Source organism: Balaenoptera acutorostrata, chromosome X (genome assembly GCF_949987535.1).
Source record: "Balaenoptera acutorostrata chromosome X, mBalAcu1.1, whole genome shotgun sequence".
Lineage (NCBI taxonomy): Eukaryota > Metazoa > Chordata > Mammalia > Artiodactyla > Balaenopteridae > Balaenoptera > Balaenoptera acutorostrata.
Window position 1 is genome coordinate 15,958,230 of NC_080085.1, and position 20,480 is coordinate 15,978,709.

General features: G+C 45.4%; 1 protein-coding gene and 1 non-coding gene across 10 annotated transcripts in view; both read right to left on the bottom strand.

Annotated features, from left to right (window-relative positions):
* Positions 1 to 20,480, bottom strand: part of PHKA2 (phosphorylase kinase regulatory subunit alpha 2) — an 88,388-nt gene that overhangs the window by 17,742 nt on the left and 50,166 nt on the right. For 6 of the 9 annotated variants that reach the window (XR_009006633.1, XM_057538004.1, XM_057538002.1 and 3 more), the window contains 12 exons: positions 17,233 to 17,340; positions 15,109 to 15,187; positions 12,315 to 12,449; positions 11,531 to 11,640; positions 10,217 to 10,361; positions 9,877 to 9,955; positions 6,685 to 6,854; positions 5,729 to 5,902; positions 2,007 to 2,095; positions 873 to 1,006; positions 614 to 637; positions 308 to 464 (listed from right to left, as the gene is read on the bottom strand). Coding sequence is in view for 8 of the 9 variants with exons in the window: in XM_057538004.1 (XP_057393987.1) it covers positions 308 to 464; positions 614 to 637; positions 873 to 1,006; positions 2,007 to 2,095; positions 5,729 to 5,902; positions 6,685 to 6,854; positions 9,877 to 9,955; positions 10,217 to 10,361; positions 11,531 to 11,640; positions 12,315 to 12,449; positions 15,109 to 15,187; positions 17,233 to 17,340 (1,404 nt within the window). In the remaining variant the exon portion in view is untranslated. The remainder of the gene's footprint in view (positions 1 to 307; positions 465 to 613; positions 638 to 872; positions 1,007 to 2,006; positions 2,096 to 5,728; positions 5,903 to 6,684; positions 6,855 to 9,876; positions 9,956 to 10,216; positions 10,362 to 11,530; positions 11,641 to 12,314; positions 12,450 to 15,108; positions 15,188 to 17,232; positions 17,341 to 20,480) is intronic. The other 3 variants (XM_057538001.1, XM_057538006.1, XM_057538000.1) reach the window with 2 other exon arrangements.
* Positions 2,617 to 2,688, bottom strand: TRNAE-UUC (transfer RNA glutamic acid (anticodon UUC)). Its single transcript has one exon. It is a non-coding gene; the product is annotated as a tRNA-Glu (tRNA).

Here is a 20,480-nt window from a genome sequence, read left to right on the forward strand (position 1 = left end):
CAGATGTGCAGAAATAAGAGAGCTCTGTTTAAGAGGGTGCCGGGCCACAGAGCATTTTCATTTTATTTCTTGGTAAACCCTTTTCTGCAGCTAAGAAGTAACAAAACTAATCAACTTGAATTTCATTTCCTCTGCCTGTCTTCTAAGAGCAGTGAGAGGTCAGGAGAGAAGGACCAGCTCCGTCTGTATATTAAACAACGCGTTTCCTTTACAAATGGAGGTGCTTGCCTCCAGCTTTCATAATAGGAAGAGGGCACCGGGCTAGAAAGGACAGACAGACACCCTTCACGTGCATGGTTGCTCTGACCTCAGCCAGGACTTCCACTTTCTTCTTGAGTAGGCCAGAGATGTAGCGGATCAGACCCCACTCCTGGTTCAAGCCGGCTTTTCCATAGAGCTCGCTGAGGAGGTTGTGAACAGTGACCCCGTGCTGTCCAGAGAGATTTGTGTCCCAGCCGGGACCCCTGTCAAGAGATGGAAAACCCCAGAAGTATGGCCCAGAACATTTCAAGGCCAGATTCTCTTGCAATAGAGCTCACTTGGCAGGGAGGGGAATGAATCACCACGCATTCTGCCAAGTGCTTGGGGGCTTCCCAGTGCCTCTGAGTCTCACCGAGAGGGCTGCGTCGTCTTCTGTCTATTTGAAACAGAAGCCTAACATCAGGAAATGGTGAGATCCTGGCCTCACCCAGCCTTCTCATCTTGGGAGGACAACACTAGCAGGTAGAGAAGGGGATGGGAGTCTGCTCACGGTGAGTCTGGGTAGCTTGGGTGACTCTGACCATGATGCGGCTTGCTGGAAGGCCAAGAAGCCTAGGACGAAGAGCAAGGAGAACAGAGAAAGCTCAACCTAGTGAAGCCCACCCACTTACTTTATTACATACAGAATGTACAGAATGTCCGCTTGGTCCTGTAGGTTCGAACAATCTTTTAGCTGCTCAGTCAGCTTCTCACAGTCTACGTCGCCGTGGTCATCTCTGGGAAACTGGAAGTCATCTTCGGGGGCCTGTCCATACAAAAGCCAAAAAGCAGGGGAGGGGGGCTGAGCATGCGAACTTCCAGAAGATCAGGAAGTGACACACCAACCTGGTCTTGGAACTCTGCTGCTGTGCTATGCTTCAGGTTTTCATTGTATCTTTTGGGGCTTTTTGTGTATATTTCTGATCGGTGAATCATTGTGTTAGTGGATGTCTGCAAGAGACTGAACTGAACAGGTTAAAATATGTGTAAATTTTATTTATGTAAAGGTCAAAAACAGGCAAAACCAACCCCTGGTGTTAGAACTCATGCTAGCAGTTACCTTTTGAGTGGAGGGGGAGGAAGCGACCGGGAGGGACACAAAGGGCGCTTGTTACGCACACAGGTCTATTGGCTCAGTGATAATTCATTGAGCTCTATACTTATATTTTATATACTTTTCTCTATATATGTTAAACTTCAATAAAATGTTTTTTGAAGGCAAAACACACAAAAAAAATATGTGAGTTTTAAACAACCTAAAATTGTGGTTAGGTTAAAATAGTCTCCAACCGACGCTGAATCTTTCTGATAAAATCAAAGGGAACTTTGGATAAAATAACAAATTATGGGAACTAGTGGGGAACACCCTGGGATTTTATTCTCCAGAGGAATCTTTTTCTGGTTTTGTGCCCTGCTCCGCCAGTAGCCCGGCTTTGGCTGGCTGGCACAGATAGGACAGGGCTGGTAGTGAGCTAGCTCATTTCCTCTAATGTGACCCAGATTCTGATGGGTAGGCAGAATGTCAATAGCCATCTCCTACATGCAAAATATAAAGGTTTGCATCAAATTCAGTGTGCATACTGACACAAACCAGAAGCCAGACAACTAATTGAGTGGGTGCACATCAAAACCCAGAACTTCTAATCCTGAAAGTCCTGGATACCAAGAAATGGGCTCTTTTGAGTTCAACCGTTTAAGAGTTCTTGGGACTACACCAGCACCAAAGAACATTACACTTTTTGAAAAAGTGATTCTAAATACTTTACCTTTTTTAGGAGCGGCTGAGGAGAATCAACAAGATTCAGTGATTTACGGTGGGCACTTAGAACTTTAGTTGGCAAAGCCATGGGAACAACTAGAAAACAAAAGAATAAACAGAAAGCTCTTCTGAGCAGGAGGAAGGATAAAATACTTCTTTTAAGAGGTACGGCGGCTACTCCCTATTCAGCACAAACCAAATAAGGAGTGAATACTTGCTTAGTTTCATGTGGCCACATCATGTGCCAACTCTGGAAATAAGAAATGAGCAGCACACATCTTGCTTTAAGGAGCTGAATTCCACTTTTCTCTCTTAGAATTCAGGGAAAACTACATAGCATCTAGGACTGGAAGGAGCCTTAGAAATGAATGAGTCCAACTTCTTTTTCTTTCAGATGTGGAAACTGAGAACCAGAGAGGGTTTGTCCAAGGTTTGTCCAATGACCTTGTCATTTGTCCAAGGTCACTGGCCTTCTCATAATCGAGGTGTACCAGCCTCCTGTCCACTGTGTGTTTCACTTTGCCACTGCTGGGTGTTAGTGCTTATGTTTTTTAACCACCTTTAATTAATTAATTAATTTTGGGGGCTGCGCTGTGCAGCTTGCAGGATCTTATTAGTTCCCTGACCAGGGATTGAACCTGGGCCCCAGCAGTGAAAGCACTGAGTCCTAACCACTGGACCATCAGGGAATTCCCCTTTTAACCACCTTCAGATGTTATCAGTATTTATTCATTAAGCCATCTCTGTCTGCCAGGGTATGTCATATCATCTTGGGAAAATAGGAAGCTTTCAAGGTAAAGATGAGGTATATTTAAAAGGCATTTATAGGGCTTCCCTGGTGGTGCAGTGGTTAAGAATCCACCTGCCAATGCAGGGGACATGGGTTCAAGCCCTGGTCTGGGAAGATCCCACATGCCACGGAGCAGCTAAGCCAGTGCGCCACAACTACTGAGCCTGCGCTCTAGAGCCCACGAGCCACAACTACTGAGCCTGCGTGCTGCAACTACTGAAGCCCATGTGCCTAGAGCCTATGCTCTGCAACAAGAGAAGCCACCACAATGAGAAGCCCACGCATCGCAATGAAGCGTAGCCCCTGCTCGCCGCAACTAGAGAAAGCCCGTACGCAGCAACGAACACCCAACGCAGCCAAAAATAAAAAATAAATAAATTTAAAAATAAATAAATAAAAGGCATTTATAGACCGTCAGGTAACACTAGTGGATTAAACATAAGTTTTAATTTTACTTCCTCTTAAACCCCCACTAACACTACAAAAATTAATTTAAAAAAAGGCAAACCCTAAAGAATAGGGAAGCAGGAGAGAAGACAATAGTAACATTTTGGAAGTGGGAAAGCTGATGGATGAAAACATTTAGTAGACACAAGGCAACCAAACCCAAGACTGCAGTGGGGAAAACCAAGAACCAGTCAGATTTATAACAGAGAATCCTCAGAAGTCTAAGGAGCTTGCTGCACCATAGACCTCTAGAACTTGGGGGTCCAGAGAGGGTAACCAAAAGAAGGAAGACGGAGAAGGTGTGTGAGAGGCAGTGAGCTCCCTAGATGCCTTCTGCAACTTCACACAGCTTGGCAACTGCCTTGCTCACCCTGATAGAAGACTAGAAGGTCTCTCTGAAGAGGGTAAAAAAGGGGTGGTATGTGTGTCTCTGGAGGGGATGCTGACCCACATGTCTGAAGGTGTGGGTACATTCCTTGGGGGAATAAATGACTGTATAGCTCGAGGCAATCAGACCCTTACAGGTTACAAAGGAGATTGCAAAGGAGATTGTAGAACATCTCTGGGAAATCTGCCCTGCTTTCACCCATAAACCCAACAGGCCCCATTTACAGGTATAGGCTTGGAGATTCTTATATGCACGAGCAGATAACCAAGGAACACCCAGCACTGGAGGAAAGACTCTACTGTGGAAGATAGAAACCAATACAAACAGGAAAAATTGACTTGGGGGAAATGGAAACCATTTCGGGAGAAGAAAATGTAAAAACAAAAACAAAAAGCCCTGCCATTAATTCTTAGAGTAATAAGAATTATATTGCATTCATGAAACAAGAACAGATACAATTCAGAGAACAAAGATTTAAAACATGACAGCAAAAGTGGAAAAACTCAACTGAGCAGGTGGAACAAAAAGTTGAAGCAATTGCTCTCAGAACAGATCAAAAGACAGAGAAATGGAAGACGGGAGAGAAATGATAAAGTCTTCTTCAGGAGGTCAACATTGGAATCATAAAGTACCAGAAAGGGAGGACAAGAGAAAATGTAGGGAAGGAAATGAGTCAAGGAATTTTTCAGAAAAACTTTACAGGACTGAAAAACATAAATTTCCAGATAGAGAAGGCCCAATGAGTAGCCAACACAGTGGATGAAAATACACCCAGAACAAAGCACATCATTGAAATTTCAGAACCTGAGAGTAGAGAAAATCCTAAAAACTTGGAAAGAGAATAACCGTTTATATTTCAAGGATCAAAAATCAGAATGGGTTCAGATTTCTCAGTAGCAACACTGATAGCTAGAAGACAATGAAGAGATGCTTTCAAAATTCTTAAGGAAAATTTATTTTCAATCTAGAATGCTATACCCAGCCAAACTCTCAAATGGATAATTTGTAGATATTTTCAGACTTGAAAGGTCTCAACAATTTTACCCACCATGCACTGTTTCCTAGGAAACTACTGGATGTCCTCCACCAAAATAAGATAGTAAGCTAAGAAAGAGGAAAAGTTGAGATACAGAAAACAGGAGAGCCAACAAAGGAGACAAGGATGTCTCCCAGATGATGATGAAGGAAGATCCCAGTGATAAAATCTACATCCTGGATGTGGAGGGTGACCAGGCCAAAAGGGGCAGTGAACTCCAGAAACAAGCAAGTTAAGGGCTGTCATTACTGTGCCCTCTTCCATTGCACCATTTTTTAAAACCTATTGAAACTGTTCTAGAATGTATTCCACCAAAGGAATAAATTGAGAAAGGGGAACATGCCAGAATCAAGAAACAGGGAACCCAACTGAATAGACAAGCAAAGGAGATTCCAAGGATTATAGTAAAGAAAAGTCCCAGGATGCCAGGTATGCAAGAGGCTTAGAGTGCAATCAGCCAGATGGGAGGAAACTTTTGGACTCTAAGAAAAGCAGTGGAACCGTGAGATTCATACATATGATTCACCTTGTGGAAATTTGTATCGCGAGGCCACTGGAAGGTGTAGAAAGGAAGCGAAGCAAACTAAAAGATAGGGCAACTATTAACTTTAGAAAAAAGGAAAAATGATAATGTAGTATATTATTATACTGAGTTGGGAATAATATTTGCATACATACAATGATAGAAATAGTAAATACTGATTTAACTAAACCTTAATACAACTGCATGGACAGGTTAGGGGAAGTGAAGCAGAGGAGTGGTGATTTAACACAGCTGAATTCCTCACCTGCATAAGAAAAAGTCAACAGATACTGAATAAAATCGATGCATCAAAGACAGCACTACAGACACATTATTTAGAAATATGTAAATACCAGAAGAAACAACTAAGAGTTGAAAGTGGTTGCCTCTAAGTAGAAGGACTGGGGGCAGTGAGGAGGGAGAGGTGAGGCAGGAAACAGCTGCATTTTGTTGTCGTTTAGGATTCTTTGACTTTTACATTATGCTCATGCATTACTTTGATAAAAGAAGTTATTTTAACAGGCAGAAAAGAGTTAATAATGTACATGGAATTTCCAAACCCTTTGCTTTTGCCATCACGGAAAGTATATCCCGAGTGGAGTAGATGGCACTGAAAACATGGCTGTCCTCTGTCTTCTTACAAAGAGGTGGCAGATAGCACTTCGAGGATGTGCTTTGCAGGAGGTGGTTGATATACTGGTCAAGTTCATCCTGGCTTTCTATAATTACACAGGTAAGAAAAAGAGCCAATGAAAACAAGCTGCAGAAATAACCTAAATGCATAACAGTGATTACGTGTAGCATGAAGTGCTGAGTAGATTTAGTGAAAGACAACATTTTGATATAGATATTTGACCTCCACTCTACCCCTGGAAAGTAAAGAGATTTACATAGATAATGCATGTATTCATAAAGTTATTATTTGGAGAAACTTCATCCTAGAAAAAGAAAATACAGGTCCAAATAGTGTTTACATCACATCATCTCAAGATGAGCTGAATATGTAGACAATCGGAGGGCCAGCAGCCAACATCTGATCTTTTGGTTTTAATTTGTCATGAGTGAGCTAAGCATTATGGAATCCCCAGCCGCAATCCCAAGTACTATCTAAAAGTGAAAAACAGGTCACTTCAACCCAAAACCTTCCTCAGTTTGAGAAGTGTTATATACAAAGGATTTCATCACTTATATCCAATCAAACCAAGATCATTCTACCGTTTCTTTGAAAATTCAAGCAGTGTGTTTCTTCCTTTATATTTTGTGAAAAGTCCGCATTCCTGAAACTCTTTGTCCCTCTAGGTTTAAAAAAGCCCCCCTTTTACAGTTTAGGTTTATTAAAGTGGCATTTTATTCATTTTAATACGTGAAAGTTTCCAAAGACTCTTTTTTGTCATGTTAATTACAAATCATTTTCTGTGCTTGAGTTTTAGGGCAATTTTATCACAATGCCAAGGTTGAAATAAAATTCAGGGACCACCTGCAAAGGCATTCCAAGCCGTACCTTGATTATAGGTGTCTTCCAAATATCCTCCCAAATCTGAATCACTATCAAGACTGAAGCTCCCTTCACTGGCATCGTCAAACAACTTCTCATCACAGTCTGGATCCAGGAAGGTCAGATACGTGTAGAAGGAGGTGGTGAGAAATTCCGAAAGACTCCCTAATTTTACTCTGCCAAGGAAACACTATGTTAGAGATATAGGTGGATGTGGACAAACTTCCACTATGAATCATCGAGAGACTTTTCAATAACCAGGTGGCGCTTCTGCCAGAATCAGTAAACACGTCACTCTGCAGATTGCCCCATACAAGTAGTCAGCCAAGAAATTAAAATGAAAATTCAATAGCAAGTATGAAGTGGAAGCACACAGCATATTAAAAGCCAAAATGCATCATGCTGATTTCTTATTCCCAAACCCAACACAAATAGAAATCTATTTTATTGAACCAACCAAAGTTTTACAAAACATATTGAGCGAAGCACTTTTAACCAGAACCAACCCTTGGGTATTTTTCGCCCTAAAACAACTGGACCAGGACAAAACCACAAGCAACGATTCTTTGGATGCCCTCGTGCTACCTTTTATGAGTCCCTATCACTCAGCCACACAAGGCCTGGGGAGGAGGGGGGGGGGGAAATGTTGGGAGAGGCACGTCTCAGAGCCAAAGTTCTCTCTAGAAAGAATGTGATGGCCGGGCCATCCCCGGATAGAGACAGTGGCCCAGAGTGGCCCTATTATCAGGCTGGGAAAAGTTCCACCGAAAACTGGGAGCTGGGTTTGGCAGTATGCGGTTCTGCTACAAAGGCAGCAGCCTCCGAGTTCTTGCTCCCTGAACCTGGTTCACCCCCAGGTTCGGGGGGCAAGTGGGATGTCCACTGTACAGAAAGAAAGCCGGCACTATGTGCTTCTTAAAGTGTTGGATCTGGAGGCAGAAAAGTGTAGGATGCCTCAGAGCTACCAGCATCAGATTACGACTTGTTTAAATGGCTTAGTTTGAGGAGAGTAAACAGAAGCATGCAGCTCAAATGAATTCACAGGTGCGTGAGCTTCCACGGGCAAGTACACTATGTCAAGAAACATTGCCTGAGGGAAAGAAAAGCCTTCCCTTAATCAAGTAAAAACTTTTTCCCCCTAGAGCCCTGGGGTCAGTTCTAAGGATTGTTTTGCCCTGAGGTTGGAAACAGTAGGAGATGAGGTGGAGCCAAGGGACCAGTTCCTCTCTGATGAAGTTGAAAGGAATCAGGTCAAAGGCGGAAAGGCAGTAATTTTAAAACCTCTGATAGCAAGCGACCCCAGGTGGGTCCAGAGGGTAGAGTCTGGCATGTAGAGTGAGTTCAGTTTTTTAAATACCCTCAGACCTAAAAAAGAGCCAAAATGACATTCAACTTCAATTATGAAGAACTAAGTAGGAAAGGTAGCTGATGGAGCCTAGGCATTCCGGTTTCTTTCCATGGTTCTCTGAATTGTTTGCCTTACTCTGTAACCGGGAGGCCCTCCTGATTCCTGTAAGCCCCCATCCAGCTCGGTATGGTGGTTAGAGCCCCGTTTCTGGACTCACACAGAGCTTCTGCACCTACTCATCTTGTGCCCCTGGCTCTCTGAGCCTACAGATCCTTGCCCATAAAATAGGAATACAGCCTGCACGACAAAGTGAAGACAACGTGAGACAACAGGTGCAAAGCCACAAAGGACACACTGCAAGGGCTCAATTAACTGCACACGGTATCCTTTTGACAATGATTAGATTTCAGTTAAAGAATTCATTTTGGAAAACAGTTAATTATGGGCGTACGGTATTGTCTCTCGGTTATGACGCCATATGCCAGGTGGTAACCTATCCAAGCTGGACATGAAATGTACGAAAGCAGATGCCAACCGCGGTTATGGCACCAGCCCCGGGAGCTAGATAGCAGAATGCCGGGGATGGCCTCGCTGACACTCATGAGAGAGGCCAGGAGAAGCTTGGAGCGAGGGCCACTTCGAGTCTACAGCAAAACCTGCAGCGAGCTTGGTGAGCAGAGGTGCCAAACCCAGTGCTTAGAAATCCAGTGACTCAACCCTGAGGACATCAGCCTAAGTGAAATAAGCCAGTCACAAAAAAAACAAATACTGGATAAGTCCACTTAGATGAGACACCTAGAGACAGAAAGTAGACCGTAGTTGCCAGGGTCAGTGGCGGTGGTGGGGGGGGGGTTCAGTTTTACAAGATGAAAAGAGTTCTAGAGATTGGTTGCAAACTATGTGAATATACTTAACACAACTGAACTGTACACTTTAAAATGGTTAAGATGGCAATTTTTACGTGTATAATTTTAAAAAATTACTGTGGCAGCAGGGTCCCTGGTGTTGGAGGATGTGAGAAGAAGGGCTGACTTCAACTCCCAAACACTTTTAGCAACTGGCACTCCATCAGGGACCAAATGGCAGCCTCCCCAAGCTCCGGAAAGGCCACACATTACTCGGGCCGGCTGCATGGTGAGGTTATCCTGGGGCCCTTCTGGCATATTCCAGGAGATTCACAGAGATCAGGGCATAGATGCTACTGAAAAATCCTCTGCCTTGTGACAGTCATGGGGTACAAAAACGAAAGGGGTTTCCATGGGAGGTGAGCCCCCTATCCCTCAAGGTGCTTCACTGTGATAGCTGGGAGCACCGGCTGGACTGTGGGCCTGCAAACCGGAATGGGCGTCGTTCCACGGAGGATGAGGGGACAGTGGTCTAGGGAGGCCCATTCAGGTGCTCTGCTCTGAGGGCCACGAAGGAATTTGTAAAGTTCTGTGAATTATTCTTAAGGTGTTAGCACACTCAAGTCAATTCAAGGAGTGATTTGATTATTGAGCACCTGCCAGATGCTAGGCACTGGGTGTTTTCTAGCATGCCTTTTAGTAGAAACAGACACAGCATTCCATACATGCATTCCCAGAGTGCCACTTCGGAGAGACTTGATATGTTCACCTCTCTATGCCCCAGGCCTCCTGGCGCCCATAAAAGCTTCACAAACACCCACCAACTGATGCTTAGAGATGATTCCAGTTTCACATGGGTGACTGGATTAGATGTTTTAACTCCCTTTTTACTCTAAAGCTCCACGCTTCTATGTTTGGCAAGTGATATGAAAAATGGGAGAAGGGCAGCAAAAGACTTTAAGAAAGGTCAATGTTACTTTTGCTTTTTAAAAAATCACAAATTACCTAGCTCCTCCAAAATATCCATCCTCTAGTTTTCGAATTGTAGAAAGAACAGCAGAATGAATATCTGAGCCATCGTTTGCTAAAAAAAAAAAAAAAAAAAAAAAAATCAGTTAGTTTAGTTAATCTGGGAATACTTTGTTTGGGTATGCACTGAAATGTGTTCATCAACAAAATCTAATTAAAATATGTATGGCACAGAAGATTCCTGACCTAAGAAACCTAACTGCTAAGAACCCCCTTCAGTACTTAGCTCTGTCCATGGGACTCATTTTAAACATTTTGAAAAGGGCCCAAACCACCAGTGGGCCAGGAGTCAAGCAGATCAAGTTCACGGCGTTACTGAGCATGGTGTGGGTGACAGGGAAGGTGAGCGTGGGTCTGCCCGTCATCCGCCAGCAGGTGCACAGGTGGGCTAGCTCGATCCTCAGCATCTCCACCATCATCTCATTGTCCAGGGCCAGGTAGAAGTGATGCTGGTCAGTGAACTGCAAGTCAGAACAGGCCAGGTTCAAGGCTGTCCTTCATTTCCCTCCACATAACCCCCGCTGTCATTCACGGCAGCACTAATCCTTGCATTTTGTTTCCAGAGAAGAGGCTCAACCCTGGCTGTAATCCACCCCCATAATGGGGCTCTCCTCGCGATCAGACAAATCGATCTGTCGCCTGCCCAGGAGCCAGGGCTACGTTAGTGCTAGCACAGAAGGGAAAGTTGCACAACTAGATCTATTTACAGCTCCTTGGATGGGGATTTAAGGACCTGGCCCAACACCGCTGTCCCTGAAAGTAAATCAATAACTCCTTAATTCCTACACTGTCCAGGGCTGCTGGGCTCGGCGATGTTTTCCTGGTGGGGCCACTGAGAGCAGGTGAGACGTGGAGACTGTGTTTACCTGATTCATGGCCTGATTAATGTGAACTAGAGGCACTGTTGCCTGATGTTGATGAAAATCATTGCTGTCCTGGCCTCTGGACCAGTGCACACTCAGCTCTGGTCTAAAATCTGTTACGAAGGGACATAACTCACAAGATTTAAGCAAGCAGCACAGGCTGGGTGAAAAAGAGCAACTTGAGGCTACTGACCCATGACCCTAGGGCCCAACTATGTCCCCAGGTAGTTGGGGGGGCTATGCCCCATGTTGACAAAGTGATCCCTCAGTTGGCCTTTCTAGCTGCCCAAATGGATGAAAAACGCTTCGTTTGCATTCCACAGGACTAGTTTCCTTTGGAAACAAAAACTCTGAAGAAAAGTTCCATAATCAGTATATTCAGGATCCCGTCAAGGGGGTTGGGACCTGAAAAATCAGACTTCCCATGTGGGATTCTGCTGATAGAGGACCTGCTGACAGCCTAAGCAAGGGTTAAGGACTATTGCAATTAGGGCACAAGGGCTGCGAGTCAAGTGGCATGTCACTAGCGGATTTGTAAAGTGGTATTAATTTCATACTGGAATTGATGGGACGCTCGATTCGATTCAAGCCGCATTTATTGAGCACCTACCACGAGTAAAGAATTGTATTAGGTACTGGGTGTCATCTTATGTCTCTGTTTGAACACATGCATGCACATTCTGCCACATTCAAAGTACCTCCCCAGACAGAAAAGACAGCTTAATAAACAGATGCTTGTTGGTTTGTTACTGGCCTGCTCTCCTCACCTGGGGTGTGAAAGTAAAGATTTGGTTCCTAATCACATATAGTTTAGATGTTCCAAGGACACCAATGTGCCGATATGGTCGCCCACTCAATTTCATATTCTTATTCCGTCCTATTTAGAAAATAAAAGAGAAATTCGAGCTAGAGCAAATACAGTGACATCTAATCCAAGTGATTCTGGCTAAGACTTATTTATATGTTAAACAACTCACTTTGGGGTTTGGTTTTTCTAATACTGTTATCCTTCTTTGGGACAAGGATGAATTAAAAACAAATCCCATCCCCCTTCTTTTCATGCATATAGAAGAACAGCACCCGGTGCAACATCTATATGGAATAAAATTATTAAAAGGACTTTATTAATGTTCACTTTTTATTTATTTAGTATTGAACCATGATCCTAAACAAAGTCAGATTTTAGAAAAAGTAAAGAGAACCCATCTCCCATTTTAATGGGTAAATAAGCATTTTCTTAGACCACAGATAAAATTTAGAAACATTACGAAGACACAAATGACTGTTCCAATTGTGAATTTTCAAAGGTGGCTCCTTATTTTACAACAGATCTGATGAATCACACGGCCACCTGTGGTGACATCTCCTGAACAGGCATGAGAGGAATGTGCTTGGTGGCCATTCCTCTTCACATGGAAGCTGTCAAACCACCTACTTTAGTGCTTTGCCCAATTCCTTTGAATTTACACATATCACAGTCTCCCCCAGACCCAAAACCTAGAACCAAGATGCCCCCTCGCCAAAAATGCCCTGCTATTTCCCCAAACCTACCAAGCTTGGCATATATGTGACTAAGAATCCGGCCTGGCTGGACTCGGATTGGATGAATGTCGGCAATACTCTGGATGCTCACCCCATGTTTCCTCAGCAGCTCCTTAATGTGGTTGTTCTCTGCCAGAACAGTCACTGTGAACAAGAACATAGCATCTGCATTAGACGGTGGCCCTCGTCCCCTCACACGGATGAGCGCTGTTGTCTACTCTCCTCTCTGGCCTGTGACAGCACGCTCTCCACGTGCTGGGTGGTTTTGAAAGGGAGAGCGCTTGTCCTGTCGCTCTTCCGGGTTCTCTCTGGCCTTGCCTCCCCTCAACACCCACAGTGCATATTTATCAAGTGCCCTCAATGTGCAAGACAGTCTGGGACTTCTAGAAATGGTCTTCAACAGGTCCCAAGCTGAATTACCCATCTCAAATGATGTCTTGCCTCCCTGTGGGTCTGCATTTATTCGAAACCTGTCTTGTGTTCTTTTCACATGGGGTCAGGAGTGGAAACAGCTTTGCAAAGGGGATACCAGAAGAAGTCTGTGCCTCTGCTCTCAAAGACAGAAGAGCAATATAGTGGTGTGTGCAGCAGGGGATGCTCTGACCGAGGGGGAGGGAGGGGGAGGGGGGAGGAGGTTTTATGCTCTGGAGAGAAGGAAAAGTGGGCCTACCACTGGGCTGGTGGTAGTGGGGCAGCCTGGCCCACTGGGAAACACAGCACAGGGCCCCCCGCTAGTAGGGAAGAGCCACCCCAGAGCTGGGCCATGCACCCAGTGGGCCGGCCTGGGCCCCAACTCCAGTGAGTGAGGCTGGGCATCTGGCTCTCTAGCAGGCAGGGCTCTGGGATGCCTGGGATGTGGGGGCCGGAGGCGGGCTCAGACCCCCCATACCTGCTGTACCAGTACTGCTGGCTTTTAAGAGAAGGGACAGTGCTTTGGCAAAAGGAAGGAGTCCTGGGGAGGGAACTGGAGAAAGGGAGTTCTGGCCACAGAGAGAGTGGCCAGTGCTGTGTCCACCTGCAGCTGAGCCTGCCAGGAACTGGAGGGGCTCGGGGCGGTGCTCAGGCCAGAGGAAAGACTTGGTTACTGTTAAGGTAGCTCCCTGAGCCCAACCACTGTACCCTCAGGCTGGTGGCACCTGAACGTATGATACATATAAATGCCACTGAGACCTGAATGTCACCTCCTTATATTTACATAGCACATGATGCTTTTTCAAAGTATTTTAATATCCATGATCTCATCTGAGCTTCACAGCAAGGCCCTGAGGGGAAGCCTTGCTGCCCGGCTGGCCAGCTGTAGCTGAGCAGGGATGTCAGCCATGCAGGATTGGGCGAGCAGCTTCCCCTAACATCCGTCTCTTCAGAAGCTTACAACACCGTGCAGAGATCTCCACGTATCAGAGCCACAAGGCGGTCACTCTGTACAAGTGACTCTTTCAGAGGAGTGGCTTGACCAAGACCTGTAAGCCTGGTGATCTGAGAGAGCTGCACGCAGAGGAGTTTCCGAAACTGCACTTCTCCTTCCTCCAGACCACAGCCTCTGATATTTTCTACTCTGTTTTCTTCTATTGCATTAAAAAAAAAAAATGGTGCTCAGGATCCATCAATGCACCCCAGCCTGCAATTGGAAGAGTGGCCTTGTGGACTTAAGGGATCACTTAGCAGCATGTGCTCTGGTGATGGGCAGAGACTGTGGGGTCAGGCTGCATCAGGCCACCTGGATGTCAGAGCTGGGTTTGCACCTCCAGCTGTCAGCCGCGGGTCCCTGAGTAAGTTAACCCCTCAGCCTCATGTGTAAGAGGGGGATGATAATCATGATCGTCACACTTTCTACCTGATCGGAATGTTGTGATGGTTGGGTGCGTCTCTCGGTGGGCCTGGGGCACAGTATCGACTGGGTGATGACCTGCGCGACCTCTGCTGTATCACGGACAGGCGCAGCCAAATGCGTCCGTGGCCACAGAGAGGGTTGCCCTTCATTTGCTCAATAATTGTTTTTAATGTATTGAGTGCATGTGTATCAATCAACATAGAAGCTACAAAAATGATAAGGCCCTTGTCCTTAAGAAATGTACAGTGTCCTGTAGAGGACACAAGGCGTAGGCACGACACGCTATGATACTAGCTGGTATATAAGTCACTCTATGAGGTTTGTGAGCTCCTGGGGAGTCCTTCCTAGGAGGGGAAGTAGGGAGAGGAATCGGCCAGCAGGGAGCATTCTAGGCCTGGCCCTGCACTGAGGGCTTTCCCTGTGGATCTCAATTCCTCTCAAGACCACCCTGTGAGAGAGCACCGGTCATGAGAGCCCGAGGCACACAGAGGTGAAGTCACATGGCTAGTCAGAGCCAGTGTCGCAGCAGTAGCCCAGGCTGGCCTTGCACTTCTGCGGAAGAGTTGCCATCTGGAGAGGAGGGGAGATGGGTGGAGGGAGGTGAAAACATGGGCCTGCAGCTCTGGAAAGAAGTCAGACCTCCAAGGGAGGAACGAGTGAACCCTCATTTGGGTTTTGAGTTTTCAACAAGGTCACGTTCTACTTTTTAAAGAATAGCAGTTATGAAAAATGATGCTCAATGAATCACTTGTGCCCTAGTTGCAATCAAGGTTTAGATTCAAGAAAACAATTGCTTTGTAGAAAGTAACTTTGTGATCGGGAGCAGCTGAGTTACAGAACATATTTCACAGAACTAATATATGCTAAAATATATACATATGCAGATTTTAAAAAATTAAATAGGAACACTTTGCTTTAAAAATAACATTGGTTTTACAAAGTTAAATATGAATAGTAAACATGCTCACAAACCTTGTACTACGACATCAGGTTTGACGGAAGTGGAAAATCTTCTATTTAAGGGATCAATTTCACCAGTGGCAAGGAATCCCTAGGAAAAGAGGAGCATTAACACTATGAAATACTGATTAACTGAAATTTCACCTTAAACCTAAGTTTGAAAATAAAATATTTGGGGGCTCAAGATCTTCAGTGTTTTATTCCTTTATAATTTTTCAAGGCAATTGCTTATTTTCTCTGAACTACAGTATACCATTTAGATGGCACTGATAAATGTATTGCGTTTTTGGCACCCAGCTCTCCAGGGCTAGTCAGAGACGCCCAACTTGTGTGAGTGAAAAGAACAAGGGTAACTCATGCTTCCTGAGCCCTTACCCCGCGCCAGGTACTGTGCTGAGCCCTGTACATGCATCGTCACACAGGCCTCCTAACAGGGAGGCACTACCATTCGCACCATCTTACAGGTGGGGAAACAGAGGCAATGTCCTTAGGGTAAGGACTTGGCCCAGAGCTGACTGTCCTGAAACACAAAACTCCCCTCCCTGCTTGCAGAGTGCTCTTTGAATGTGGATCTCCTCATATTTTCTATAAATGATGGGAACCTTAAGAGAATGGATCAAGGTGTTCTGCGAGTTCTGAGGAGAAGCTGGACCTAATGCTGGGCCTAGATGAGGGCCTTTACATTGAGAGGAGGAAACAGAAGCAAGTTTGTTTCCCATCTCACTGATACAGAAATCAGAGCTGCACCATATTGCAGAGATGATAAAGCCCAAGCTCTTTACTTTAAAGATGAGGAAACGTAAAAAACAAAATCTGTATTTAAATAAAGCTGTACAACATTAAAAAAAATAATAATAAAGATGAGGAAACCGAGGCCCAGGGAGATTAAGAGACCTGCCCGAGGTTAAAGAGCTAGTCAGAGGCAGGGTTGGCTTTCCAAAGGAGATATATGTGCTTCCCTACTCTTAAAGACAAAAGTATAAGACACAGTCTCCACCCCCAAGAACATGTCCATGAAACTGCAGATACAATCATATCCATGAAGCAACTACTCCATCTCAGCACCTAAGGGCCACCTGCACTGTGATACCTTCACTTGGGTCTTCTTTCACCCACCAGGAACTCCAGTGACATCCAACCCATTGCTCCCCCCCACCGCTCCCCCCCCCCCCCCCCCGCTCCCCACACCCCTCCCCAGGGGTCCAAAGCACTCAGCAGGGCAGGATCCTCCCAGGAAAGATGAGCCATCTGATAAAAATCACTCACACTTAGGACTGGGGAGGGGATTCATTTTTAGCTGGCACAAAAGCATTTGTATTTTAAAAACTTAAACCTGGGGGCAAGAAAATGCTCAACAAGAAGGAATGAGTCAGAGGCAGCAGACCTTCTGTGTGGCGGTGTTACTGGCTGAGGGAGGGAGCAGCCGACACAAAATCCACTACAGAAGAACCAGCCCGCTGCCCCTTCCTGCAGAGAGCACTGGAGCGTCAGAGTCCTCCTGCTTCCTGCACCTAAGACCGTGTGGAGCAGTTCCCCAAACCCTGCATCTTTCATACATGTGCTGATCCTGGCTGAGAAGCTTCCGGCCCTCCTACCGACCATCAACTCAACCAGGTTCTAGCCACAGACCAGGAATGCTGGTGGGAAGGGGCGCTGGGGGAGGGACAGAGAGTGCTTGGCTTGCAGCTAAGCCCCAAACGGTTTACTATAAATACGAACACAAGCCTAGGTCTCAAGCCTCAGAGTCAACCCCAACCAGCTGACTTGAAAGCCATGAAGATGCCAAAGACGGGGGACGTCCCTGGCGGTCCAGTGGTTGGGACGTCACCTTCCAGTGCAGGGGGTGTGCGTTCCATCCCTGGTCGGGGAGCTAAGATCCCACATGCTTCACGGCCAAAAAACCAAAACATAAAACAGAAGCAATATTGTAACAAATTCAATAAAGACTTTAAAAATGGTCCACATCAAAAAAAAAAAATCTTAAAAAAAAATTTAAAAAGAATGTAATCTTAAAAAAAAAAAAAGATGCCAAACATATTCATAGCCACACTGAGCAGAGAGCCCCTGTGTTCTTCCAGGGTCCCCTGAACTTCCAATCACAAGGTTTCCAGTCTGTGAAGCCCCCAAGTCCCTTACCTCTGCCAACAGGGAGCTGAGGATGTACAAGGACTGACCCCACAGATGGGGCACCTTCCCCAGAGGAACTCTGTCCACCGTGTGAGGATTCTTATACTCTTCATCTACCTGACAAAGAGAGGAAAACCCAAAGTCAGAACGTCAGAGGAGAAAATGGCCAACGTCACTACATGGGGAGCGCACGGAGGATTTACAAAATGCCACTCATTTGATCCTCCAAACCAATTCTATGCGAGAGCTGGGATAAGGAGGCCATGGAGGTTGAGGCCCTTGCGCGGGGGGCCACGTGGCTAAAAGCAGCAGAGGTGGAACTCAAACCCAGGCCTGGTCCCAGCCAGTGCTCTTCCCGCAAGCACACTGATGGCAAAAGGCAGAGAGATAGGCACTGGAAGCCGGGCCTGCTGTCTTTGAGCACAGCTCTGGGCAACAAGAAATGTCACAGCTCATACTTATATTTGGCTGCATTATGGGTACAATGATCTAAAACATCAGCCAATAGCCACGGCAGTGTAGTTCTGGATGCTGAGTCAGGTTTCTATCTTGCTCTCCTCAGGGGTTCATAAACTCAGTGTGCAGATGCAAGAAAATTACCAGAAGGTGGCGCTACTGATTGAGGAAAAACAATTGTACTATTAGATCACTAATTTTCCATCAGGGACTCAAAAAGCTGAATCCATTGGGGGTTTTGACTCATCAAAATAAGCTACAGTTCTCTTTCTGATGGACAGTGCTGGCTACGTGTTGTAAAAGTTAGTCTGCAAATTTCTCTGTTGTAAACTCCATGCTGACCTTTGGGTTTTGGGTCATTACAACGTTCGTTGGTTGGGGGTAATGTTAGTGACCACTTCCTTCTCCAGAAAACATAAGCCAATTGAAGGAAATAGGAAACACATCTTTCTCCAAAGGGGAAAATCACATCATGAGGCGAGTCATTCTCTGCTTGTGAATTAATCAGTGATGTTGTTAATATATGCAGTAAATTTTTAAAAACTTTCTGTAGTAAACTAAGAAAAACTTAAGCTCATAAACGGAACAGAATTAAATGTTACCAGTAATAAAATAATCAAATAGGATAATACGTGGAGGGAGATTCTCCAAAACATCATTGTGGTTATATTTGGGAAGTAAGATTCGGGAGAAATATTTTCTTTCTATAGAATCTTGTATGTTTTGCAGTATACAGAATTACTTTTACAATCAGACTGTACATTAAAACTTTTTGAAATGTAAGTAGTGTTAAAAAAGATTACATAGATCTGGAATGGGAAATAGTCGATGTAAAGAACAGAAGGTAGACAAGGTATCTGGGTCAAAAGACAGCTTCGCTCTGCCCTCCTCCCACCCATTGCTGGCTCCTGCCTCCCCGTGGAGGTATGTGTCGTCCCCTCTCCACCTCAGTCCTTCCAACCTGCTTGCAGGTCCTCTAATGCACCAAGCCTTTGCTGCCGGCAGTCCTCTGTCTGCCCTCCATCCCATGGATTCGCTCCTCCGACCCCCCTAGCCTGCAAGTTCGCAGAGGCAGAGCCGGCATCGCGACCCCTCTGTGCCCCAGTACCTAGCCTGCTGCCCAGCCCGGAGCAGCTGCTCCAAGCAAGTCTGCTGGGTATGCTTGCGTTAGTCTCGAGCTGTCCAATGGAGGCCCCGTGGGTGGTGGCGCCTTGCAAAAGCCTGTCCAGCTGAGGAAGTGAGTGACGCTGAAACTCAGGCTGGATGGCGCCTTGGCCCAGGGCTGTGGCCACTCCAAAGGTGAGGCTCTTTTTCTAATTTGCACAAACGTGCCATATGGGTCGGGGTAGCCCTGTCTGTAGTGGTCTCAACATGTTACTGATGTGATGGGTGAACCTTCCCAGCTGTCAGCCGGAACCAGCACAGATACAAACTGTGCTCAAAATAAAAGAACGTTCAAAATCGGTGCCTAGCTGATGTGTAAACACACTGGATAAAGGAGGATACTGAAATGACAAGTACAAGCACAAAGGTCAGTGTAGAGATCAGAAGACAAAAGTTGCAGAGTAACCTTTTCCAACATGTAGCCAGAACTGTTCACCAGAAAGAAAAGGAGAGCTTATAACACCTAGCAGTTACTACAGTCAGGAAATGTGCCTTTTAGTAGAACATGGATAGATGGTTATTCTCTATCATAAAATAGGTAAAATACCCCTGAAGCTATTTATTTTCCCTTGCTATGCTTCCATGTTCCAAATTACCTCCCATTACTAATTTTGTTTTGTCAAGTGCCTCAATACTGGAAAAGGGGCAACCTGAACACGCAGTTGCTAGGAAGTAACTACCCAGCCCCCACTGTCAGGCCCCCCCCCCCACCAACACATACACATCACACAGAGTAAAATCAATACGTCTGCAGGAAATCTAGGTTTCTAACAGTTAGAAAGAAAACAGCCCCTGCAGGCTCCATGGCCTGATCTGTACAGTGAGGGACTCTCCATTCCCTGGAAACGCACCACCCATTAGGAGGCAGCGTGGCGTTGTGAGGAGGCCCTGAACCTGGGGTCTGGTTCCAGGCAGAGCCCAGTGCTGTCTGAGCTCTGCCTCTCTGAACTGAGGCAGATAATTTCAAAGGCCTTTGCCAGTCCCCTGACCATGTGCTCGTGGCCTGATTCAACCACAAACCCGTAGACCCAAGCTGCTGTGTGACAGCAGGGTTACGCTCTAGTGCAGGCCCTGTCAACCGGGGGAAGGACACTGCTCTCTGAAATCTCTTCCTCCCCAAAATGCAATAATGAAGCTTTGAAGCAACAGGAACATTCAAAAGAGAAATAGCCTTGAATCGAGAATTCTTTTCTGCTAAACATGAGATATGTATGGGGAAATCTTCCCATTAAGATATATAGGTCCATCATGACCCAAGTTAGGAAAGTGGATAGAACAAAACTATCTTTGGGCATCTTCTTGGAACTGGCCAGTTTCCCTCTTCATGATACAGAATGGCTTCTAAGTGATTACTCAAGCTCTAGCTCAGGAACTGCTTGACTCAAAGGAAGAGATTCTCAGCTACCCTATACAGGGAGACCTCGGTTCCAGACCACTGCAATAAAATGAATATAAAGGGAGTCACACAAATTTTTTGGTTTCCCATTGCATATAAAAGTTATGTTCACACTATACTGTAATCTATTAAGTGTGAAATAGCATTATGTCTAAAAGAAATGTACGTATCTTAAACATATTTTATTGCTAAAAAATACTAACCATCATCTGAACCTTCATCAAGTTCAGCAGTAGTTACA